The following is a 21,197-nucleotide window of genomic DNA, read 5'->3' as shown; positions in this document are numbered from 1 at the left end:
CCACAGGGGCCTTCCTTCCACTGTTCTCTCTCCATAGTACCTCTCTATTGCTGAGATAAACAGCCAGACAGGTTGGACAATCAGAACGGATTGTTGTTAGATTACCCAGCAGGCTTCTATAAAACCCTCTGATAAGGGGTACCTTTCCATTCCCCATCCAGAGAGATTCATAGCATCCATTTCCCCCACCAATACAGTTAAAAATGTCTGTGTTCACTCTGTCACTGGTGTGTTACTGAGAGTTGGGGTGAGAAATGGCTGTCTTGGAGAGACAGAACAAAATACTATTTCACACACTTAACTGTTCTAGAGTTTACAGTGTAAGCATATGTAGCTATGGCTTTTTATGCACGTCAAAATGGTAGTTCTGATTTTAATAGTCAAACTCCAATGAGCTGGATGACACAATATAGAGAAAGCTTGTCTGTGTGTGTTGATGCTTTTGGTGACTGAAGTGATCAGATTGATTATGATTGGTTCTATAATTAAGCAATAACGCACAAAGGGGTGTGGTAACTGGCCAATATAACACGGGCTGAGGGCTGTTCTTATGCACAACGCATCAGGGAGTGACTGGGCACAGCCCTTAGCCGTGGTATATTGGCCATATAGCACAAATCCCGAAGTGCCTTATTGCTATTATAAACTGCTTACCAACATAATTAGAACAGTAAAAATACTTGTTTTGTCATACCAGTGGTATGTCACACCCAATCAGCATTCAGGGCTCAAACCATCCAGTTTATGAGGCACATAGCTACTCCTAAAATGGTAACAGCCTATTTCAGACATCAGTTTTGACTGCTCATGTCAGTTCTAGTCCTTTATTACCTACAGAGACATAATTCTAATAGATTTTCCACCCAAAGCCTTCTTTTCAATGAACACAAACTATAATATCCTAGCTGAATTAAGTGGCTAGATAACATTTTGCCATCATTTTCTGTGAGCCAGGTGGCTGTATATGTCAACAATTAACATTACATAAAACCTCATATGCATACTCGTGTCAATTCCCACTTAATGACTGAATGTCTTCGACATAGATATAGAAGAGTATGATGGAAAGGTCTAGCTGGCTATTGTACCGATTGTAAAAATCAAGAATAAAGCAAAGATCGATCAACAAGATCTCTGCTCTACCTTGATACCGCCCATTAGTCAAGGTCTTGTAAAATATTACATTTTGAGTATAAAAAGACTCACATATACATTTCTAATTGGGCTGAAGTGACTTGGAGAATAGAAATCTATGACATGGTAAATAAATTACCAGTTGAACAAGGATGTCCAAGTAGCCTTCAAAGTCATAGATCCTGCTATGAGGAATATCCCATTTCAAGGTCAGCTATTCCTAGAATATTTAGATAGCCCTTCATTGAGTTACCAGATAAAAAAAACTAAATACATATTTTTTTAAATCATGTTTTACAAACAAAATGTTCTTTATTATCCCCAAGACAAAATTATGACTTGTCGGATACTCTTTGCAATCCACTATGCATGCACTCTCTTTTTACAGAACATTGTCAGTTAGGACAGAGCCGAAATGACAACTCATAAACTCTGTACCACAACATAGGGACTTGGGGGGGTGTTCAGAGTATATTACAGACACACTAATGATCACACAACCTGAAGTAACACCTAATTTTTTAGCTTTGAAAGGTGCTAGCCCTGTCCACTCTCATCCAAACAAAAGAGAACCTAAATTCATACATGATGAGACCCCCAAATCCTTTCCAAACACATACATGTGTGCTGACAGAAAACATGGTCAGACTGATGTTATTTTCAGATTGTTGATCAGCAGTTGTTGTTATTGAACCACTGAAATGGTACTGGTTGTTTAGGACACGTAAAGAAATGTCAGTAGAGATACACATGTACAACTTGCACAAGCACACATACACAGAGCCAGTAAGATGGGCCAGCAGTAGTGATATACTAGATTTCTCCTCCATTTTACAAATGAGAGATTATTTGTGTCTGATGACATCTTGCAGAAGGGAACCCTAACATGAAACTAGGCAATAAATAAGACATGGAGGGGTAATATATACCTTGGAGGGGTAAAGCAATCCCTTTCCTTGACTGACAGTGAGCATAATCATTATCCACATTATTGCTCCTAATCTGAATCATATAAAATCCTGCTGGACCCTTGAAGAGGAGGAAGCTGATCACTTCCGAGGCTGGGCAGCGATGTAGAGAGCCATCAGGCAGTAGAGGGTCCCACCGATGGTCAGGGCCATGGTAGTCCTGTACAGCATCTTGTCCATCAGGCCTCCCTTCAGGTGCACCGGGATACCATCAGACTTCTGCAATGTAGACAGTACAAAGAGAATGAGATATTTGAAAGGAATTCCCAACTCGAAATCCTGAGACATGTCATTGTTTATTTAAGTCCAAACTTTTTTATCACTGCTCACAACTTCTCTGCAGGGACAGAGAAGGAGTGTATAACTTTCTAGCAGTAGGATTTTAACTTTATCAGTGCAAGTACATTTTGGCAGTGACATTTCATGGTTAACAAAGTAAATTACCACAGGAGTGTATTGTCGTTGTATCTTCGAACCAAACAAACCAAGGTCAAGTAGGGAAAACTGCCACATAAGCTTAACAATTTTTAATTAAAACCCCAATGACCCTAGGAAGCCGATAATATATAAAACAGGGTCTAGGTCAAACAAAGGTTAGAGAAGTTTGTCTGTACCTGGAAGAATTTCTGTAGGTCAGGGACTTTGTTGTGTCCCAGGTACTCCACCATGTTCCCTGCCTCTGACACATATTTGGTGGGTGTGGCAAAGATCATTGGGGGAGCCTCCGTGGGCACTGTTATCCTCAATCCCTGGAGAGGCAACACAACTTTAGATTGAATACCACATGACCCAAACATCCAAAAACACGTAGACAATATAGCTACTATCACACCATGTAATATGCATTCAAATAATAGTTACTCAGACATAGTCCACAAAACCCAGTTGTAGTGGTGGAAGAAGTTTGTCATACTTGAGTAAAAGTAAAGATACCGTAATAGAAAATGACACCAGTAAAATGAAATTCACCCAGTAAAATACTACTTGAGTAAAAGTCTACAAGTATTTGGTTTTAAATTTACTTAAGTATAAAACATAACTGTAAATTCTACAATGTACAATGTATCAAAAGTAAAAGTATAAATAATTAAATTCATTAAATTAAAGCAAAGCAGATGGACACATTTTCTCATTTTTAATTTATGATAGCCAGGGGCAAGCTACAACTCAAGAGATAATTTACAAACTAAACATGTGTTTAGTGAGTAAACCAGATCAGAGGCAGTAGGGATGACCAGGGATGCCCTCTTGATAAGTGTGTGAATTAGACCATGTTCCTGTCCCTGCTAAGCATTCAAAATGTAACTAGTACTTTAGGTGTCTGGGATAATGTGTAGTAAAAAGTACATCATTTTATTTTGCAACGTAGTGAAGAAAAATTAAAAGTTGTCAAAAAATAATAGTAAAGTACAGATACCCCCCAAAACGACTTTGGTACTTTTAAAGTATTTATTACTGAAGTACTTTATTCCAATGCCAAGCTTGTGTATAACGTTAATAAGTGAATGTAAACCCACTGACTGATAAACGTCAACATGTATCAGGACGTGTGGGTGGGGCTAACGTTAACTTTATAGACTATAGTTATGTTTAGTAGTTCATCTACCGCTGATAATCTAGATTCTAGAACGTCTCTGCAACAAAAACGCTGCTAGTAAACTAACGTTACAGTGTTAACGTTAACCGCAACAGCTTGCTAGATAAAGCTGTGTTAGCAAAGAGCCTAGTTAGTTATCTTTATCAGTCGAGTCGCCTTAACCAACCACAACAAGCTACCCGGTTAATTGTTATAAAACAATATAATTGTTTGTTGTTGCCATGTTGTGTAAATCCATACATAGCTACGTGTGTTTGCGTTGCCAAATTGAAACCGTGGAAATTGGCTAACATGCTAAAGTCAGGTGGTCAACAACGTGACGGTCACTCCTGCACTTCTACATCTTTGGCTGCCTGCTAGACATGCTTTCAGTTCTCACCTGAGGGTTGTAAGCACTCGGTGCTGATTGGATAAGTCTTTGTGTAACTGCATTTAACTTGTAGTACATTTTACTTGGCTAACTAAACAAAAATAACATACACGAAAAAGGTCGAATCACGGACTTCTCCTCGTTGGTCACTCGGAAGAAGGACCCCGAAATTACGATACAGGTTGGCTGGCTCAATTGTGCCTGATTAGAGGGTGCGTTCGAAAATTCACTATGGCTATCTACTCCGATTTCAGAGTCCTCTCGTCTGAGTGTGCAAGATCGCAGAATAACCGATGAATTTACGAACACGCCAAAAACCGCTGAATCTGACACGTGTCAGTAAACGTAGGCAAAACAAGTAATTATGTTGTTGCCAGCAGCACAGTTAAAGCCACTAACGCTGTAGATAACAAGTACAATGGCCAGAGTGAGGTTCTCTCATTTGTGTCTGGGAGTAGCTAGAAAGCTGGCCAACTTTAGCCAGTTAGCTAGCTTGACTGCTTTTGTGAGATCAGAACGCTCGGATCAACCCTACTCTTCAGCCAGAGCTGAATGCTCTGAGAGCAAAACGTTCTGAATTTACAAAAGACACACAGCCCACTCTGACACACTGGAGGCAATTACGAACGCACCCATAACAAATTACATATAGAACCTCTAAATTACATATAGAACCTCGATATGTAATTTGTTATGGGTGCGTTAGTAATTGCCTCCAGTGTGTCAGAGTGGGCTGTGCGTTCTTCCTCTTCTTCTATGGTATAATGGCAGGCCACAAACAAACCATTAATGTGCGTTCTGCCACCTGTTGTGCTGGAGTGTGCGATCAATCATGGTTTGCCTAATTCTGTACTACTAAGATTAATAAACAAGTACATCCCTACTAACTTCTAACAACCCCCCCAACTCCATCCAACCTCTTCAAACTTTCCCTCTATCATGATGAGACAATCCATCCTTAGGATTATTCAGCTTTAAAAAAAACATGTAGACAGTAATTTGTTACCCCTAAAACTGTAACTGTTACTATGTTCAACCTGGTATTTCTGCTTTCCACATTCTGAGTCGTGATGGTAACCTTTCCAATTAAAGCTATGAAGTAAAGTTTACTTACTATCAAAGTGTCCTTTGACACAACACATTTCTGGAAGCAAGATTTCTGAACAGGCTTCGAAACCATGGCACGACTATTAGAAGCACTAATGATTATATCTGGGCCTCTCTAACCCCATTCTCTGAACATTTTCTTTAAAGGGAAACTACATATTTTTTTCAACTTCATCATCCCCAGCACCACAACATGAACATATGTAAAAATGGTGTGTTTATGTTTTGTAGTAAAAAAAGATAGAGGAAGATATGTGTTTCCAATGACATTGGTGTTCATCGTGCTTTTTGTTGTTGTTGTAATTTTACACATTTTTTTCTCTCCCAAATTTCATGATATCCAATTGCTGGTTACGATCTTGTCTCATTGCTGCAACTCCGCAATTGGCTCAGGAGAGGCGAAGGTCGAGACATCCTCTGAAACATGACCGGCCAAGCTGTGCTGCTTCTTAATACAATGCTCGCTTAACCCTGATGGAAACACCGTTCAACTGAAGACAAAAGTCAACTTGCAGGCACCCGGCCCACCACAAGGAGTCGCTAGAGCACGATGAGCCAAGGAAAGCCCCCCAGCCAAACCTTCCCCTAACCTGGACAGCGGTGGGCTAATTGTGCATTGCCCTATGGGGCTCCCGGCCATGGCCGGCTGTGATACAGTCTGTAGTGGAGCCACAGCGTTGCGATGCAGTGCTTTAGACCGCAGCACCACTCATGCGGGCTGCAGTGTGTGATTTTGACCAATTGGGAGTGGGCATTACCTACTGATTGTCTACGATGTCATTGGAAACACTTACAGTGGGGCAAAAAAGTATTTAGTCAGCCACCAATTGTGCAAGTTCTCCCACTTAAAAAGATGAGAGAGGCCTGTAATAGGTATACTTCAACTATGACAGACAACATGAGAAGAAAAAAATCCAGAAAATCACATTGTAGGATTTTTTATGCAGTTGGATCTCTCCTAAATTGTCATGCTTGTGTACTAGCACGGTAACTTGAAGAGAAGTAGCCCATGTAGAAGGACAAAGGAAGGACGTGCATACGGTGTAGAATAGGAGATATCCGAGGATATCTGTGTTTAAAGATGAAACATTGTCAGTGAGTGGGAATGTGGATGGGCAATGGAAGGTTTATGCCCTATTGGGACAGGGAACCGTGACAAATGATGTGGAAATAGGAAGACAACTGTGAGTAATTCTCATAACGTGTGTTGTCAACGACAGTGATATTTGAAGCGTGACACTGGTATAAGACATTAGGTCTCCCGTATTCTCCAGGATGTAAATTGGTAGATGCTTCAGTAGGGTTTTTATTAATAGAAGGTATCAGGTCCCGTGACCAAATTATTAGGCACCTGTACCTTAACTACTCTCCGGGAAGTAGGTATCACTACCTGAAAAAAAGTTACAATTGGCATGTATTAGAGGTGTGGGTGAGGAAATCTAAACACCTTGGACACCGTCGGGAGGAGCTGAATAATAACTATTGAAATCAAATCAAATTGTATTTGTCACATGCGCCGAATACAACAGACTTTACAGTGAAATACTTACTTACAAGCCCTTAACCAACAATGCAGTTTTAAGAAGAATACACAAAAAAAAGTTTGAAATAAAAATACAAAATAATTAAAGAGAAGCAGTAAAATAACAATAGCGAGGATCTATACAGGGGGTACCGGTAGAGAGTCAATTTGCGGGGGCACCGGTGTCGAGGTAATTGAGGTCATTTGTACAGGCAGGTGGAGTTATTAAAGTGACTATGCATAGATAATAACAGAGAGTAGCAGCAGCGTAGAAGAGGGTCGTTGGGGAGGCAATGAATATAGTCCGGGTTGCCATTTGATTAGCTGTTCAGGAGTCTTATGGCTTGGGGTTAGGAGATGTTTAGAAGCCTCTTGGACCTAGACTTGGCGCTCCGGTACCGCTTGCCGTGCAGTAGCAGAGAGAAGCAGAGATGGTCTTTTCACAATCCCCAAGTCCAAAACAGGCTATGGGAGGCGCACAGTACTACATAGAGTCATGACTACATGGAACTCTATTCAACATCAGGTAACTGGTGCAAGCAGTAGAATCAGATTTTAAAAAAGAAACATCTTAAGGAGCAGCGAGGACTGTGAAGAGACACACACACGGATTCGAACCACGGTGTCTGTATTGCCTTAGACAGCTGCGCCACTCGGGAGCTGTACTGTTGATGTACTGTTTTATCTTTTGTTTCATTTGTAATGTAAATTTGTTTGCACCCCAGGAAAATTAGCTGCTGCATTGACAGCAGCTAATGGGGATCCCTAATAAATACAAATACAAATGAGTTTGTGAGTTTTACTTTACTTACCTCTTTCTTTTATTTTCCTATTACTTTACACTACAGACCATTCAGGTCCTTGATCCTCATCTTCCTGATCCATTTTATCACAACTATTAGACATATTGATCAGATTCCAGCACAGCTGTTGCTTCTCCAACCATCTCTCCATATCCTCCATCGCCGCATCCTCACTTCTCACCGCCATCACCGTGTGACCAATCTACAAGTGGTGCATCCCTGAGCGCCTTTCGACTTCGCAGCCTACCTGTCTGAGCTGATGTTCATATGGCAAGGTTAAACCACGAACCGGAGCGGTTAGCTGAAGAGAGGGCTCAGATACTTTAGTAGACCTGCAAGCTTGCCTTCTCCAACTACAAGACATTCCAGGTGTTCCCTTTTGGGTAGGAATAAGATAGATATAGTGTAGTCATAATTCAATCAAGTAATGAATAAATCTTATTTAGGTAGAAAGCTACTACAGCATGATTATACTCACTGGCTCTGTCATTGACTATAGAGAATATAATACCCAAAATTATTGGAACCATTGCCCATATTTTATCATCAGACGTTGCATGTATCAGCCAATGGTTGTGTGCCTCATCATTGACTGTGCAGTCGGGTGCCAGATTGCTATAACATGTGGGATGCGTTCCCCTGCTCAGACGTTGCACACATCAACCAATGGTTGCGTGCCATGTCATCGACTTTGTCATTGACTAACAGAATTTAATAACATATGATGTGTTTAGCTAATACGTAAAATACATATCCAGGCGTTGTATGATCTGGCAGGCATTAGCAATGCCTGGGCAGAGGAACGTGCCATGATGTTATCTTCTTAGGGATAGGGGGCAGTATTAGGAAGTTTGGATGAATGAGGTGTCCAAAGTAAACTGCCTGTTACTCAGTTCCAGAAGCTAGGATATGCATATAATTAGTAGTATTGGATAGAAAACACTCTAAGGTTTCCAAAACTGTTAAAATAATGTCTGTGAGTATAACAGAACTGATATAGCAGGCGAAAACCCGAGGAGAATACATCCTGAATTTTTTGGGGGGAGGTGACACCATTTAAAATGCCTGTCTATGGGGAAATCAATTCCCAGAGCTTCCAGCAGATGTCAACAGTCTTTAGAAAGAGTTTCAGGCTTGTTTTTTGAAAAATGAGCTAGAATATGTCGTTTTTCTAAGTGGCTCCCATTTTGGCTGTAGTGTTGTGGTGCGCGTCGGTGAGGGTGCGCACTTCGTTATTTATCTCCGGTAATAATGCTTTTGTACGTGGGGCGCTGTCCTCAGATGCCTGGTGTGCTTTCGCCGTAAAGCCTTTTTGAAATCTGGCAAAGCGGCTGGATTTCCCCGGAGTCAGCTGAACTTGTGGATACCATTTTTATGTCTCTGCGTCCAGTATGAAGTTAGGAGGTAGTTTCACAAGCCAATGCTAACAGCTGTTACCGTAGAGCTCCTTTCATAGAAGTCCAGTCATTGTGCTAACGCTAGTTAGCAGAGTGTCAAAAATACATTATTTAAACATCAATCACCCATAATTTTCTCCTTGAACAATGTTTTGTTATTTGGTATTAAAGTAATATATTAATTAAATGGGTTCCATTGAAGTGAATGACAATGTAATTTGCATTAAGAATTATGAATAAGAGACTAACATGTGTGTTACCCCACTCTATGATATTATAAAGTAAACTCAAACGTGTACATGTATGTAAGCCTAAATGTAGTCAGACAAAAGTACAGATTAGACAGATTAGCTTTATTTATATACAACCATATAACCATTATATATGTAAACAACATAAGCTCTATACAAAATAGCTGGTTTCATTAAAAAAATAAGGGAAAAAACAATAAACATTTTGGAGATATGGCTTGCATAAACAACCATTTTTTCAAAAGATATCCTATGCACTGTTTCAATTGTACATTCTATTGAAGCGGCAATATGCTAAAGGTGCCCACAGAAGGTGTTTCGATGTGACAAAGTACTGTAGAGTATCCAGAAGTTGCAGGTCCTACCTGAAATATCGCTATTTATCAAGTCTTGTAACAACTGTGGGGCCACTTTTGCCCCCCACTACATCCACCGTGAGCACAGAAATATGTCCTACAAGGGTTTACAGTAGTGGAAATATTCTTCAGTTATTCTCAAATACTAAATTCAGAAATACAACATTTGTTCCAACTAAACAAAAATCACATTGCCTTACCTTACCTGATCCTCAACACAACAGCGACTTTTCCAGAAGCGTTCATTTCACAAGGGATCAAACACATAAGTGGTCCACATTTTCTTGTCACACACTTTGCATTCACAGTTTTAGTCCAATGTCAAAATACATATTGTGATGACAACAGAGATACTTATGTAATATGTTCCCAGTCCAAATATCAAGATTGCACTGAGTTTGGGTGTGGAATATTTGTACATTTCATTGAGTAGAGCAATGTCAGTGACAGGGTGTCAGAAATACATTAAATATGTCACTCAATGGTCTCAATAAAGATCTCCTCAATGTGTTTTTATTGCCTGATTTGTCTTGTAATCCCACTTTGATTGAGAGAGAGAGAGAGAGAGAGAGAGAGAGAGAGAGAGAGAGAGAGAGAGAGAGAGAGAGAGAGAGAGAGAGAGAGAGAGAGAGAGAGAGAGAGAGAGAGAGAGAGAGAGAGAGACAAACAGACGAGAGGAGGAAGAAAGTATGGTTAGAGAAAATCTAGCTATTGTGGTCTATATGTGGCTTGGATTTTTTATGGTGTCAGAGTCTCAGTCCCCCCTGCAGCAGTTAGAATCCCTGATGAATCTTGTGGAAATATTCACTTAAATGGAGTGGAATCCAGGGAGCTCTGAACGATGTGGATTTCTGTCAGGGAAAAGTAGGCTGGTCAGATATATAAATCCTCGTTGCCGTGGTGCAATGTGACTTCCTGTGAGTTTTTTAATGAGAGCAGAGATAATTAAATGTTGGTGTGAATGTTGACAAGAGAAAGTGAATTATTCCCATAGATGAAGAGGGTCTTGTTGCTGACAGAGATAAGGATACGTGTTGCTGCCAGTTCCCTTCAGGTTCAAAACTCATTGTGTGCTCGCACTCTCAAAGCAAATACTTAAGTTGTTTCCTCTTGAATATCAGGCTCTTTGGTGTGATTGCACCTCATTCTGTGTGTTGGTTTTGACCAACTCTTCTCCTGGAGACATTTGCCATAAGATTATTGCAATACCTCTGAACAGCACCCTTATTCCTATCCCTTCATGCTAAGTCACATTTTTTCAAAGGTTAACCAAGTCTACTAGTCAAGGCTTTTCTCTTTCAAGTGCCTGATTCCCAAAAGATACGGTCTGAAAAAACGAGTTCAATCAATGTTATATATTTTTTTCTCCCCAATTGGTAGTTACAGTTTTGTCCCATGGCTGCAACTCCGTATGGACTCAGGAGAGGTGAAGGTCGAGAGCCATGCGTCCTCCGAAACACAATCCCGCCAAGCTGCACTGCTTCTTGACATACTGCTCCCTTAACCCGGAAGCCAGCCACACCAATGTGTCGGAGGAAACATAGTACAGCTGGTGACTGAGGTCAGCATGCATACGGACAGCCCAGCCCACAGGGAGTCGCTGGAGCATGATGGGATGTGGACATCCCAAACCCTCCCCTAACCCGGACGACGTGGGGCCAATTGTGCACCGCCACATGGGTCTCCTGGTCACGGCCAGCTGCGACACAGCCCGGGATCGAACCCGGAACTGTAGTGATGCCTCTAGTACTGCGGTGCAGTACCTTAGACTGCTGCGCCATTCGGGAGGCCCGAGTTTAATCAATCTTATCCCATCAATATTCAACATATTCAACACAGTTAAAGTTTTGTGACTGCTGTGTTTGGAAAAGCAGCCAAATTAAAGCAGGGCAGATCAGAGAGAGCAGATGGGGCTGTCTACAGCCAGTGGAAACCATTACACTGAGGACAAAGCAAAGGAACACCAAATCTGTATAAACAGAACCAGCATCACTAGTACAATTAGACTGGTATTCCCAGCTGTGAATAACAATCACATCAAATAGAGCAGGGTTTCCCAAACTCGGTCCTGGGCCCCCCTTGGGTGCACATTTTGTTTTTTGCCCTAGCACTATACATCTGATTTCAAATCATCAAAGCTTGATGAGGAGTTGCTTCTTTGAATCAGCTGTGTGGTCCTAGGGCAAAAACCAAAACGGGACCGAATTTGAGAAACCCTGAAATAGGACACACAATAAGACTCATATACATTCGTCACTGACTTGATGAACTGTCCAATGCTCCCACTATATAAAGTGCTTACGGAAGATATAAAACTGCTTTGGTTCAAATTACAGATTCTGTTAGCAAATACTTAAACCAAGTGCTAGGAGCAAACACAGCTATCGACAATCTGAGAGACGAGAGATGGTGCTTGTTAGCGATAACAGGTAGTATACCCTGGAGCAGGCTGATGTGAAGAGAACACATGAGGATCTGATTCCCAATTCCCCACCATAGAAATGAATGAAGGCATGATGAAAGCTTTTCAGATTCAATCGAATTCACTCTGGCAGGAAAGGAGGCGGAATGCATCACACCAGCCACTCAAACATGGCGTCGACAGTATGTCGAGGAGAAGCAGGTGGGCCAGACAACAACATTGAGAGGAGTGCCTACCAAGGCTGTGGTGGTTTTGACATACAGTACTGATGAGGATGGTGGGATGGGCATGCCGAGTGCCTTTGTTGTGACAGGCAGAGGCTACACCAGCCACAAATGGTTACACTCCTCCAGTCAGTAGACTCGCAGCGCTCCCGAGGCTGAGGCATGCACGCCCTCTCCTCACTTACACTGCACAGTGTCAGCCGAACCACCCGTCTCTCCATGACACACTCTCGCTCTGTGGCTCGGTGTTCCACATTACAGACCTACCTACACAGCTGAGCTGACAGACCCACACAATATTGTACTCTTTCTTGTTAAACCCCTCCCCCTTGGTTTCTCCGACAAATACATTTCATAGCCATTTTGCATTGCTTGGTTTTCAGGGGGGAATAGGTAATAGGTTTAGAATGCGGCCATGTTTGAGTTGTAAATAGGCTCGTTCAAATTGCTCTTTATATCTGTCAGGTTTGTGTACGCAAGATAAAAGCAGAAAGGTGAGCGTTGCAGTGAAAGATTAAAGGGAACATACAGTGTACACTGTACTGATACACTTTGGTTCTTTGAAATGCATTGTTGTTCACTCACTGGCCGACGGAATACTAGAAATAAATGATCTAAGGAAGAGAAGCGAAATTATACCTTCCCATCTCCCACACTGTGACACTGTCAGAGAGTGGGATTGAAAATTACATTAAAACTCAAATCCCTTTTGTTGCATGTCCCCATATGAGAAGAGAAGAATGCCAGCCAGCAGTGTAATCCACAGTACGTGAAGGCCTCCTTCTGGTCTGACATGATCCAGATGCCCTCTGCCCCAAAAACCACTGTCACCATGGCAGCCGTGGAAACTGTCCTAGTTCCCATCCCATACTTCTTACTTGGACTTTACTGTTGAAGATTGAAGGCTGTGCTGTCTGCAAACCTCAAAATCCACAACCCCAGCAACTGACGTTCAAAGATGAGGGATACATCAACAAAATACGTGTGAGACAATGAAAGAGGCCACGTTTCAGATAAATACACAGTTCTAGTGTGGATGGAGGTCTCTGAAGAGGTGTCGGGGAGTAGCGAGGGGTGCCTCCCCCCCCCCCCCCCCCATTAACGTCAGTGGTCCCTCAGTTGAGAAACTCTGCGGACAGGCTCCGCGTGCAGCGGGCCGAGCGGAACTTGAGCTCATGGTAGCACTGCACAAAGCTGTGGTAGATGAAGGTGATGGGCAGTGCCAGGAGCACGATGCCGCTCACCACGCACAGGCCACCCAGCACTCGCCCAGGCACGGTGATGGGGTACATGTCTCCATAGCCCACAGTGGTCATGGAGATAATAACCCACCAGCAGGCGGCAGGGATGCTGGCGTAGTCCTCGTTGGGCGACTCCAAGTCCAGGCCATGCTCCAGCAGCTGGGCTAGAGCACTGAATATGGCCATGGGCACGCAGATGAACAGCAGCAGCATCACCATCTCCCGGTAGCAGCGCCTCAGTGTCAACCCTAGAGTCTGCAGGCCCAGGAAGTGACGGGCCAGCTTGATCACCCAGAAAATGCGCATCATGCGCAGGACACGCAGGGTGACACCCGCCCGCTGCAGCTGCGAGTTCTCGCCTGTCAGCATCGTCATGGAGATGGAGATGTAGTAGGGCGTGATGGCTAGTAGGTCGATGATGTTGAGGGGCCGTTTGACAAACTCACACTTGTCCCGCGACACGATGAAGCGCACGATGCACTCGGCGGTGAACCAGCTGATACACACAGCCTCGATGATCCTGTGGGAGGGAGAACCAGGCAGAGTTAACGCAAGAAGGAGAGAAGGGGATTCCACTACAGGTCTACACACTATATCTACAAGCAATGGGCTGCAGACATTACAGACTTAAGAGAAAAAGTAGCTATGGCTATCGAACCCATTTTGGTTCCAGTTAGAACATTTTCACTGAATGGCTCCTTAAAGGGTTTATTGGGGGTTGGGGTCTATTCATTGGGTGAAAAGGTTTTGGAACCAAAAAAAGGGTTATCCTACAGGGACAGATGGAAAACTCTTTATGAACCCTTTTTGTCTTAGAATGTAGGAGCAGTGGGAGAGTGACGTTCTATTGAAGAATGGAGCTGTCAATCCCTTATACAACACTGTTTTACTGTATCGATAGTGGGTCGTGATTGACCAGCAACTCATAGCAGGCTTCTGTCTCACCACATTGATAACTCATAAAGCTTCACTCTCAAACAGCTGGTAGGCTATATTATTGGAGCCTTATTATGACTTATGGACACTATATGCAATATAGACACTTTCACAACGTAATCCTGTTGTAATTTAATTCCAGAACATGCAGAAGATATTCTGCCTTAAGATCAGGTTGTAATTTACAGTATTATAGTTTTTTCTACATGCAATGATTTAATATCTTCACCATGCTCTAAGAAATATTCAATGTCTGCTTTTTTTTACCCATCTACCAAAAGTTGCCCTTCTTTGCGAGGCATTGGAAAACCTTTCTAGTCTTTGTGGTTGAATCTGTGTTTGAAGTTCACTGCTCGACTGAGGGACCTTACAGATAATTGTATGTGTGGGGTACAGCAATGAGGTAGTCATTCAAAAATCATGTTAAACACTTTTAAGTGCATGTAACTGACTTGTTAAGCTCATTTGTACTCCTGAACTTATTTAGTCTCGCCACAACAAAAGAGTTGAATAGTTATTGACTCAAGACATTTCAGATGTTCATTTAGTATTCATTTGTAAAATGTTCCAAAAATATAATTTCACATTGACATCATGGGGTATTGTGTGTAGGCCAGTGACACAAAGTCTCAATTTAATTTATTTTAAATTCAGGCTGTAACACAACAAAATGAGGACAAAGTCAAGGGGTGTGAATACTTTCTGAAGGCACTGTAACAGCAACAAATGACAAATGAAACTGGCATGCACGTTTTCGACATTAATTTGATTCCGAGACCATTCCTGGGCCATGAGGGCTTTGAGGGGACTTTAAGGAATACGGACAGAGGTATTGCAGCTCCAGGGAAAGAGGATGGTAGAAGCATACTGATCAGGGATTTTGGAGGCTTCTTTTCCCTCAATTCTACCATGAATTAAAGGCAAGTTAGACCTGGTTGAGACTGAGCCCTGAGCATGCCTATTAAGTTTAGAGAGGGGGAGGACAGGTTGACACAAAGGTTCCGTGTAAAGGTAGGGCTGTAAACGAGGGATTTGCGGTCAGCCATTCAAAAGACAGTTACAGTGTAGTCTATCAAAAATATGGTGTTCTCAAATGCTGATATGAATGAATTCGGATATCTCATACAATATGACATCTCGTTTATGATGACCTTTCTCAATGAAATGCAATATTGATTCATATGTTATTCATATTTCTCCAGCTATAAATTATACACTGAATAATCTCACACAATTGTTTTGGGGTGATGTAGAGGGGTCACTGTCGCTATCATCAATTAGTCATTTGTTCCCAACCTGCTATACATAAAGCAGTCTTGCCTTGGGTCAATGATATGCTGACAAATATTGTCACGACTTCCACCGAAGGTGGCTCCTCTCCCTGTTCGGGCGGCGCTCGGCGGTCGTCGTCGCCGGTCTACTAGCTGCCACCAATCCTTTTTCCTTTTCTTTTGGTTATGTCTGTTTTGTGTTTCACCTAGTTTCATTTTGGTTAATTAGGGGGGGTATTTATCTCGACTTATTTATTTCGATTTATTTCCTTTGGGTTTTTGTGCGGGATTGTTTTCGTTTGACTCTCAGTTAGTTTTGGGTTGCGGTTTCTTTAGTTCATTTTTAACAGGTGGTTTTTCCCTGGACTGTGTCTGAGTGGGGTTTTGTGGCTACTGTTGTAGTCCGGTGTCCTGTTATTTTGAGCTTGTTTAAATAAAACGCCCTTTTCCTTCGGAACTTGTTTCTCCTGGCGCCTGACTCCACACCCACATCTCCTTGGTGAGATCTGACAAATATTTAATTTTGACCAAATATAAACTTTTGTCATTTGCATTCAGGTGAGGGCATGGTGCAAGGGCTCAGCATGTCCAAAGTGGTTTAATACATAATTTGCCCATTTCAAAGGGAAGTAAATCAGATACAACCATAACCTCCCACCATTTACTTAGAACAACACCTACCTGCATTACCTACAATTGTACTCACACACACACACACACACACACACACACACACACACACACACACACACACACACACACACACTGATACTGTTGGGTGCCTTTCAGGTACCAATACCTTGAGAGCGGTCCGCGTGGCAGTCATGGATACAAGACAGACACACAGGTTAAAGAGCAGAGTGACAGCAGACAAGAAAGGGATGACAAACAGCTCTGTAGACAAATGGACAGAAGTATTGGCTGACACAGTCATATGTATTGATAAATGGCTCCATTTGATTGATGTATGTTCAAATCTCCTTCAAAACATCAAAATTATTTTTAAAAAAAGTAGACATGAAACCGACAGTGTATTACACCAAGAAACAGCAATACATTGTTGTTATCATCTGTCTCCTCGATGGTCTCCTATGACAATAGTAGGCCTACTCTCCCAGAAATCAGCACCTTGGACAGGTACTGTTCAAAATGGACAGGTCCTGAATATTGTAGTAGGCTACCACTAAAGTTCGCACCTTGGCCAGGTACTGTAGGTCTAGTGTAGAATGCCACAAAGAAAACAGCACCTTGGACTGGTACTGTAGGTCTAGTGTAGAATGCCACAAAGAAAACAGCACCTTGGACTGGTACTGTCGGATGCCACTAAAATCAGCACCTAGGACAGTTAGCGATACATACTGAACGCGCGTATCCAAAAATTGAGCAAAAAACAGTAACAACTCATGATACATTTCCTGCCTTAATCTAACTGTATTACTGTAAACATGTATTGTCTGTTACAAGAGAGGCAATGCTCCTACTTGTGAAGTCCTTCAGCCTCTTTTGCGTTAAAGACTATGTTGTGTTAGTGCTGAAAGATAAAATGCAGAACAATTGAGAACAAAAATGACAATAGTGCAAGGGACAGTGGTGCTTATGGCAATGAACATTTGGTTTGAACACCTTTAAGCTAACATATTTGAATGACAATTGGCCGACATAGAAAATGTAGACTTTGAACACATGAAATGTGTTGTTCACTTGGTAAGATCAGACCAGAAGCTACCTTGACATTTAACTTTGTTAAACACTCAGCGCCTCCTCTGTCCTCTTCCCCACCGGGACAGCTGTAGTCAGGACTGGTGTAGTAGGTCTATTACACCCCTTAGATTTCGAGGTTGTATCATATGCATAATACAACAATACAAACTTCTAAATTAGCATGAGTTCTAAAAGACACAGAAATGCAGAGCCGGCTCTAGCCTTTTGGGGGCCCTAAGCAAGATTTGGTTGTGAGGCCCCCCTTTATGGCCCCCTCTTGATGGCGGAGAGAGAAATAATTTCCTGCAAAGCTACAGATTTTGACATGGTGTGTATTTATTGTTATTATTTGTTAAAGCACATTTTCTGCAATTCTACTAATTTTGCCATGACTTATACCATATCAATGATATCTAAGTGAGAATGATTTAAAAAATCAGTGAGGGCCCCCTTAAGGTCAGGGCCACTGGGAATGTATTCAGCCATGATTAGATAACTGGCTAAACTAATTTACCAATCTAGAAATTGTTAGCTGACATGGATAATTGAGTGACTGTCAGTGACTTATAAAACAATAAAAAAAACTGCTGATGCATGACCAAATTTCGAAGTTACACCTTGTGTATTCAACTATTCTAACTGTCAACAGTAAGTTGAGACCCCAACTGAGTTTTTTGGGGGTTCGGAGGCCCCTGGCCGCTAAGCGACGGCTTATGCCTGGAGCCGGTCCTGCAAATGTGTATGGGTAAAATGTACTTCACAGCAGCATAAATAACACGTTGTGCATCTCTTGAGGTCCTTTACTGATAAGAAGGGCATAGAAGCATGTACGACATTTCAGACAATCAAATAACGGGGATATATACAAAATATATAAAAAGATAGGATATATATACCCGGATGGATGCTCTAAAGAGTCTGGATTGTACCTGTGCTCCACCACACTGTTGTTCTCAGCGGTTTTCCAATCTGGCAAAGTACTTGCACAAAGCATCACCATGGACACTATAACAAATATAACGGACACTGAAGCTAAGATTTGTGCTGCGACTGATGAAGTCGGTTCATCAAAAGTCCTTCTCATTCTCTCCAGCCACTTTGAATCCTCTCTCTCTGTGACCACTCGAGTCACCAAATTCTCCCCCCTCATTTCTTTGTCGAGTTTATCTTCCTCTTCGGAGAAATGAATATATGAGTCGGACATCCTATCATCCAGTCTTCGCTGGCAGCAAAACTCCAAGTGTGAGCTCTCCAGCCCCCAGTAAATCATCTCGTTGTAGAATGACAGCTCGCACATCTGCGGGACGAATCGTAGCTTCCCGTACTTCACGTACAGCATGATGAAACAAAAAGCCTCGGAGTGCCTATCAAAGAAAAACTCGTTCCGTTCCCGATCATAGTCATCGCATACTTCCAGTACTTCTTTCTCCGAGGCGCATTTGTGCAAACGGCTCACTCTACTCAGAGGGAAATCTTTTATCACCTCCTTAGAGAACGCATATTTTGTGCCACCCACATTAAGGATACAGATGCTCTTCCCAAACTTCATCTTTCAGCTGTTGACAGGTGTTTGTAGAGTACTGAAAAAGGCACCCTGCTCGTTTTATACAGCGCCAAAAGGCACCAGTTTCTTATAAAACCATCATGCTTTATTCCTCTCCAAATCCAATATTGGAGTCAATACGTCCCTATTGCGTTTGGCCGTTATTACAAGCTTTTTCGTCATTTTCCTTGTTCTGAGAGAGATATATCTGGACGACTGGAGTCGTGTCGTGAGGACTATGCAACAGAGCGCGCTACTCTATCCTTGCGCGACATCGTACTGGTGTTCTGAGCGCCTGTTGTTCCGCTCTACTCAGTGTCCAAACTAGTCCTCCGGGTGCAGATCCCAGTAGTGATGTCACACACGCGCACGCGCGCACGCGCACACACACGCACACACACTTTAAAACACACGATATATTGCAAACGATCGCGTTTTACAATCGATGGGAGCCACCCTCCTCTACACAAGCAGGATATATATTTATTTGACATTTTATGAGTTGATCGATAGTATTCCGTTTACACTGTAAAATTATTAATAATATAGGCCTAATCACAGTAGTCCATGAGCCCATATGTGCTTTTTGACAAAAGTACTTCTCATTAAATTGGCATATGGTAACTTAAGTATTTAATCAATATGCAGCACCACGTTTATTACAATGTTTCGGGTAATTCATCTTCTGAGGGCCACATCAAAAAATCTGTGGTCAGGGATGATTGCTCTCCTCTTCAGAAACCTGAGATACACTATGTGGACACCCTTTCAAATGAGTGGATTTGGCTATTTCAGCCACACTGGTAGCTGACGTGTATAAATTCGAGCACACAGCCATGCCCTCCATAGGTCAGTAGAATGGCAGTACTGAAGAGCTTAGTGACTTTCAACGTGGCAACGTCATAGGAGGCCACCTTTCCAACAAGTCAGTTTGTCAAATATCTGCCCTGATAGGGCTGCCCGGTCAACTGTAAGTGCTGTTATTGTGAATTGAAAATGTCTAGGAGCAATGATGGCTCAGCCACAAAGTGGTAAGCCGCACAAGCTCACAGAACGGTACCACCAAGTGCTGAAGCGCGTAGCCCATAAAAATAATCTGTTCACGTTTGCAACACTCACTAGAGTTCCAAACTGCCTCTGGAAGCAACATCAGCACAATAACTGTTCGTAGGGAACTTAATTAAAGGCCGAGCAGCCGCACACAAGCCTAAGATCACCATGTGCAATGCCACTCGGCTGGAATGGGGTAAAGCTCGTCGCCATTGGACTCTGGAGCATTGGAAACGCGTTCTCTGGAGTGACGAATCACACTTCACCATCTGTCAGTCTGACGGACAAATCTGGGTTTGGCGGATGCCAGGAAAACGCTACCTGGCCCAATGCATATTGGCAACTGTAAAGTTTGGTGAAGGAGGAATAATGACCTGGGGCTGTTTTTCATGGTTCGGGCTAGGCCCCTTAATTCCAGTGAAAGGAAATTTTAGCGCTACAGCATACAATTACATTCTAGACAATTCTATGCTTCCAACATTGTGGCAACAGTTTGAGAAAGGCCCTTTCCTGTTACAGCATAACAATGCCCCCGTACACAAAGCGAGATCCATACAGAAATGGTTTGTCGAGATTGGTATGGAAAAACTTGACTCGCCTGCACAGAGTCCTGACCTCAACCCATCGAATACCTTTGGGATGAATTGGAACACTGACTGCGAGCCAGGCCTAATCGCCGAAAATCAGTGCCCAATCTCACTAATGCTCTTGTGGCTAAATGGAAGCAGGTCCCCGCAGCAATGTTCCAATATCTAGGGGAAAGCCTTTCCAGAAGAGTGGGGGCTGTTATAGCAAAGGGGTGGGGGGGGCAACTCCATATTAATATCCTTGATTTTGGAATGAGATGTTCGATGAGCAGGTGTCCACATACTTTTGGTGAGAGGAGTGGGGGTTGTTATAGCAAAGAGGGGGGGGGGGGCAACTCCATATTCATGCCCATGATTTTGTAATGAGATGTTCGACGAGCAGGTGTCCACATACTTTTGGTGATGTAGTGTATTTGTCTTTAACAGAATCACAGCTAGAGGGGGCATGTTGCCACAGTTCAGGAGACCTCCAGGAAAAATATAGTGGATGTGACAGATTTGTAGGCATTCGCGAACTACAAAGCTACAGAATGCTTGGAGATTCAGCACCATTGTGAATAGCGACGAATCGGCACCCGTTCCTGAGAGAATCTTATTTAATGGTCGTAGGTATTGTCAAGTAGAGAAAATCAAACCTCTATCAAATAAAAAGATGGCGGAGCCGCAAATGTGCTTCTGTGCAAGGGTGTTTATTTACATAGTGAATCCGGAAGAAAA

At 42.5% G+C, this 21,197-nt stretch overlaps 2 protein-coding genes across 2 annotated transcripts; both read right to left on the bottom strand.

Annotated features, from left to right (window-relative positions):
• Positions 1–808: 808 nt before the first annotated feature.
• LOC139381439 (cytochrome c oxidase subunit 7A2-like, mitochondrial) lies at positions 809–4,276 on the bottom strand. Its single transcript, XM_071124956.1, has 3 exons — positions 4,079–4,276; positions 2,717–2,851; positions 809–2,321 (listed from the first exon to the last, which is right to left on the bottom strand). Exons 1-3 carry the CDS (start codon positions 4,145–4,147, stop codon positions 2,184–2,186), a joined length of 342 nt encoding a protein of 113 aa, XP_070981057.1. The 5' UTR covers positions 4,148–4,276; the 3' UTR covers positions 809–2,183.
• Positions 4,277–13,266: 8,990 nt separating this feature from the next.
• On the bottom strand, positions 13,267–19,086 carry LOC139381732 (voltage-gated potassium channel regulatory subunit KCNG3-like). Its single transcript, XM_071125462.1, has 2 exons — positions 18,197–19,086; positions 13,267–13,912 (listed from the first exon to the last, which is right to left on the bottom strand). The coding sequence occupies exons 1-2, from the start codon at positions 18,847–18,849 to the stop codon at positions 13,267–13,269; spliced, it is 1,299 nt and encodes a 432-aa protein (XP_070981563.1). The 5' UTR covers positions 18,850–19,086.
• Between the last annotated feature and the right edge of the window lie 2,111 nt (positions 19,087–21,197).

Source organism: Oncorhynchus clarkii, chromosome 23 (genome assembly GCF_045791955.1).
Source record: "Oncorhynchus clarkii lewisi isolate Uvic-CL-2024 chromosome 23, UVic_Ocla_1.0, whole genome shotgun sequence".
Lineage (NCBI taxonomy): Eukaryota > Metazoa > Chordata > Actinopteri > Salmoniformes > Salmonidae > Oncorhynchus > Oncorhynchus clarkii.
The sequence above is the reverse complement of the archived record's forward strand: the minus strand, read 5'-3'. Positions and strand labels throughout refer to the sequence as shown.

Bases quoted from the DNA above. Each gene is read 5' to 3' on its own strand.
- LOC139381732 (XM_071125462.1), bottom strand. From the start codon at position 18,849: ATGAAGTTTGGGAAGAGCATCTGTATCCTTAATGTGGGTGGCACAAAA. The intron at 13,913-18,196 runs GTATATATATCC...TCCCTCCCACAG, and splicing joins TCTTTAGAGCATCCATCCGG to GATCATCGAGGCTGTGTGTA.
- LOC139381439 (XM_071124956.1), bottom strand. From the start codon at position 4,147: ATGTACTACAAGTTAAATGCAGTTACACAAAGACTTATCCAATCAGCA. The intron at 2,852-4,078 runs GTGAGAACTGAA...TTGCCTCTCCAG, and splicing joins CGAGTGCTTACAACCCTCAG to GGATTGAGGATAACAGTGCC. The intron at 2,322-2,716 runs GTACAGACAAAC...TCTACATTGCAG, and splicing joins ACCTACAGAAATTCTTCCAG to AAGTCTGATGGTATCCCGGT.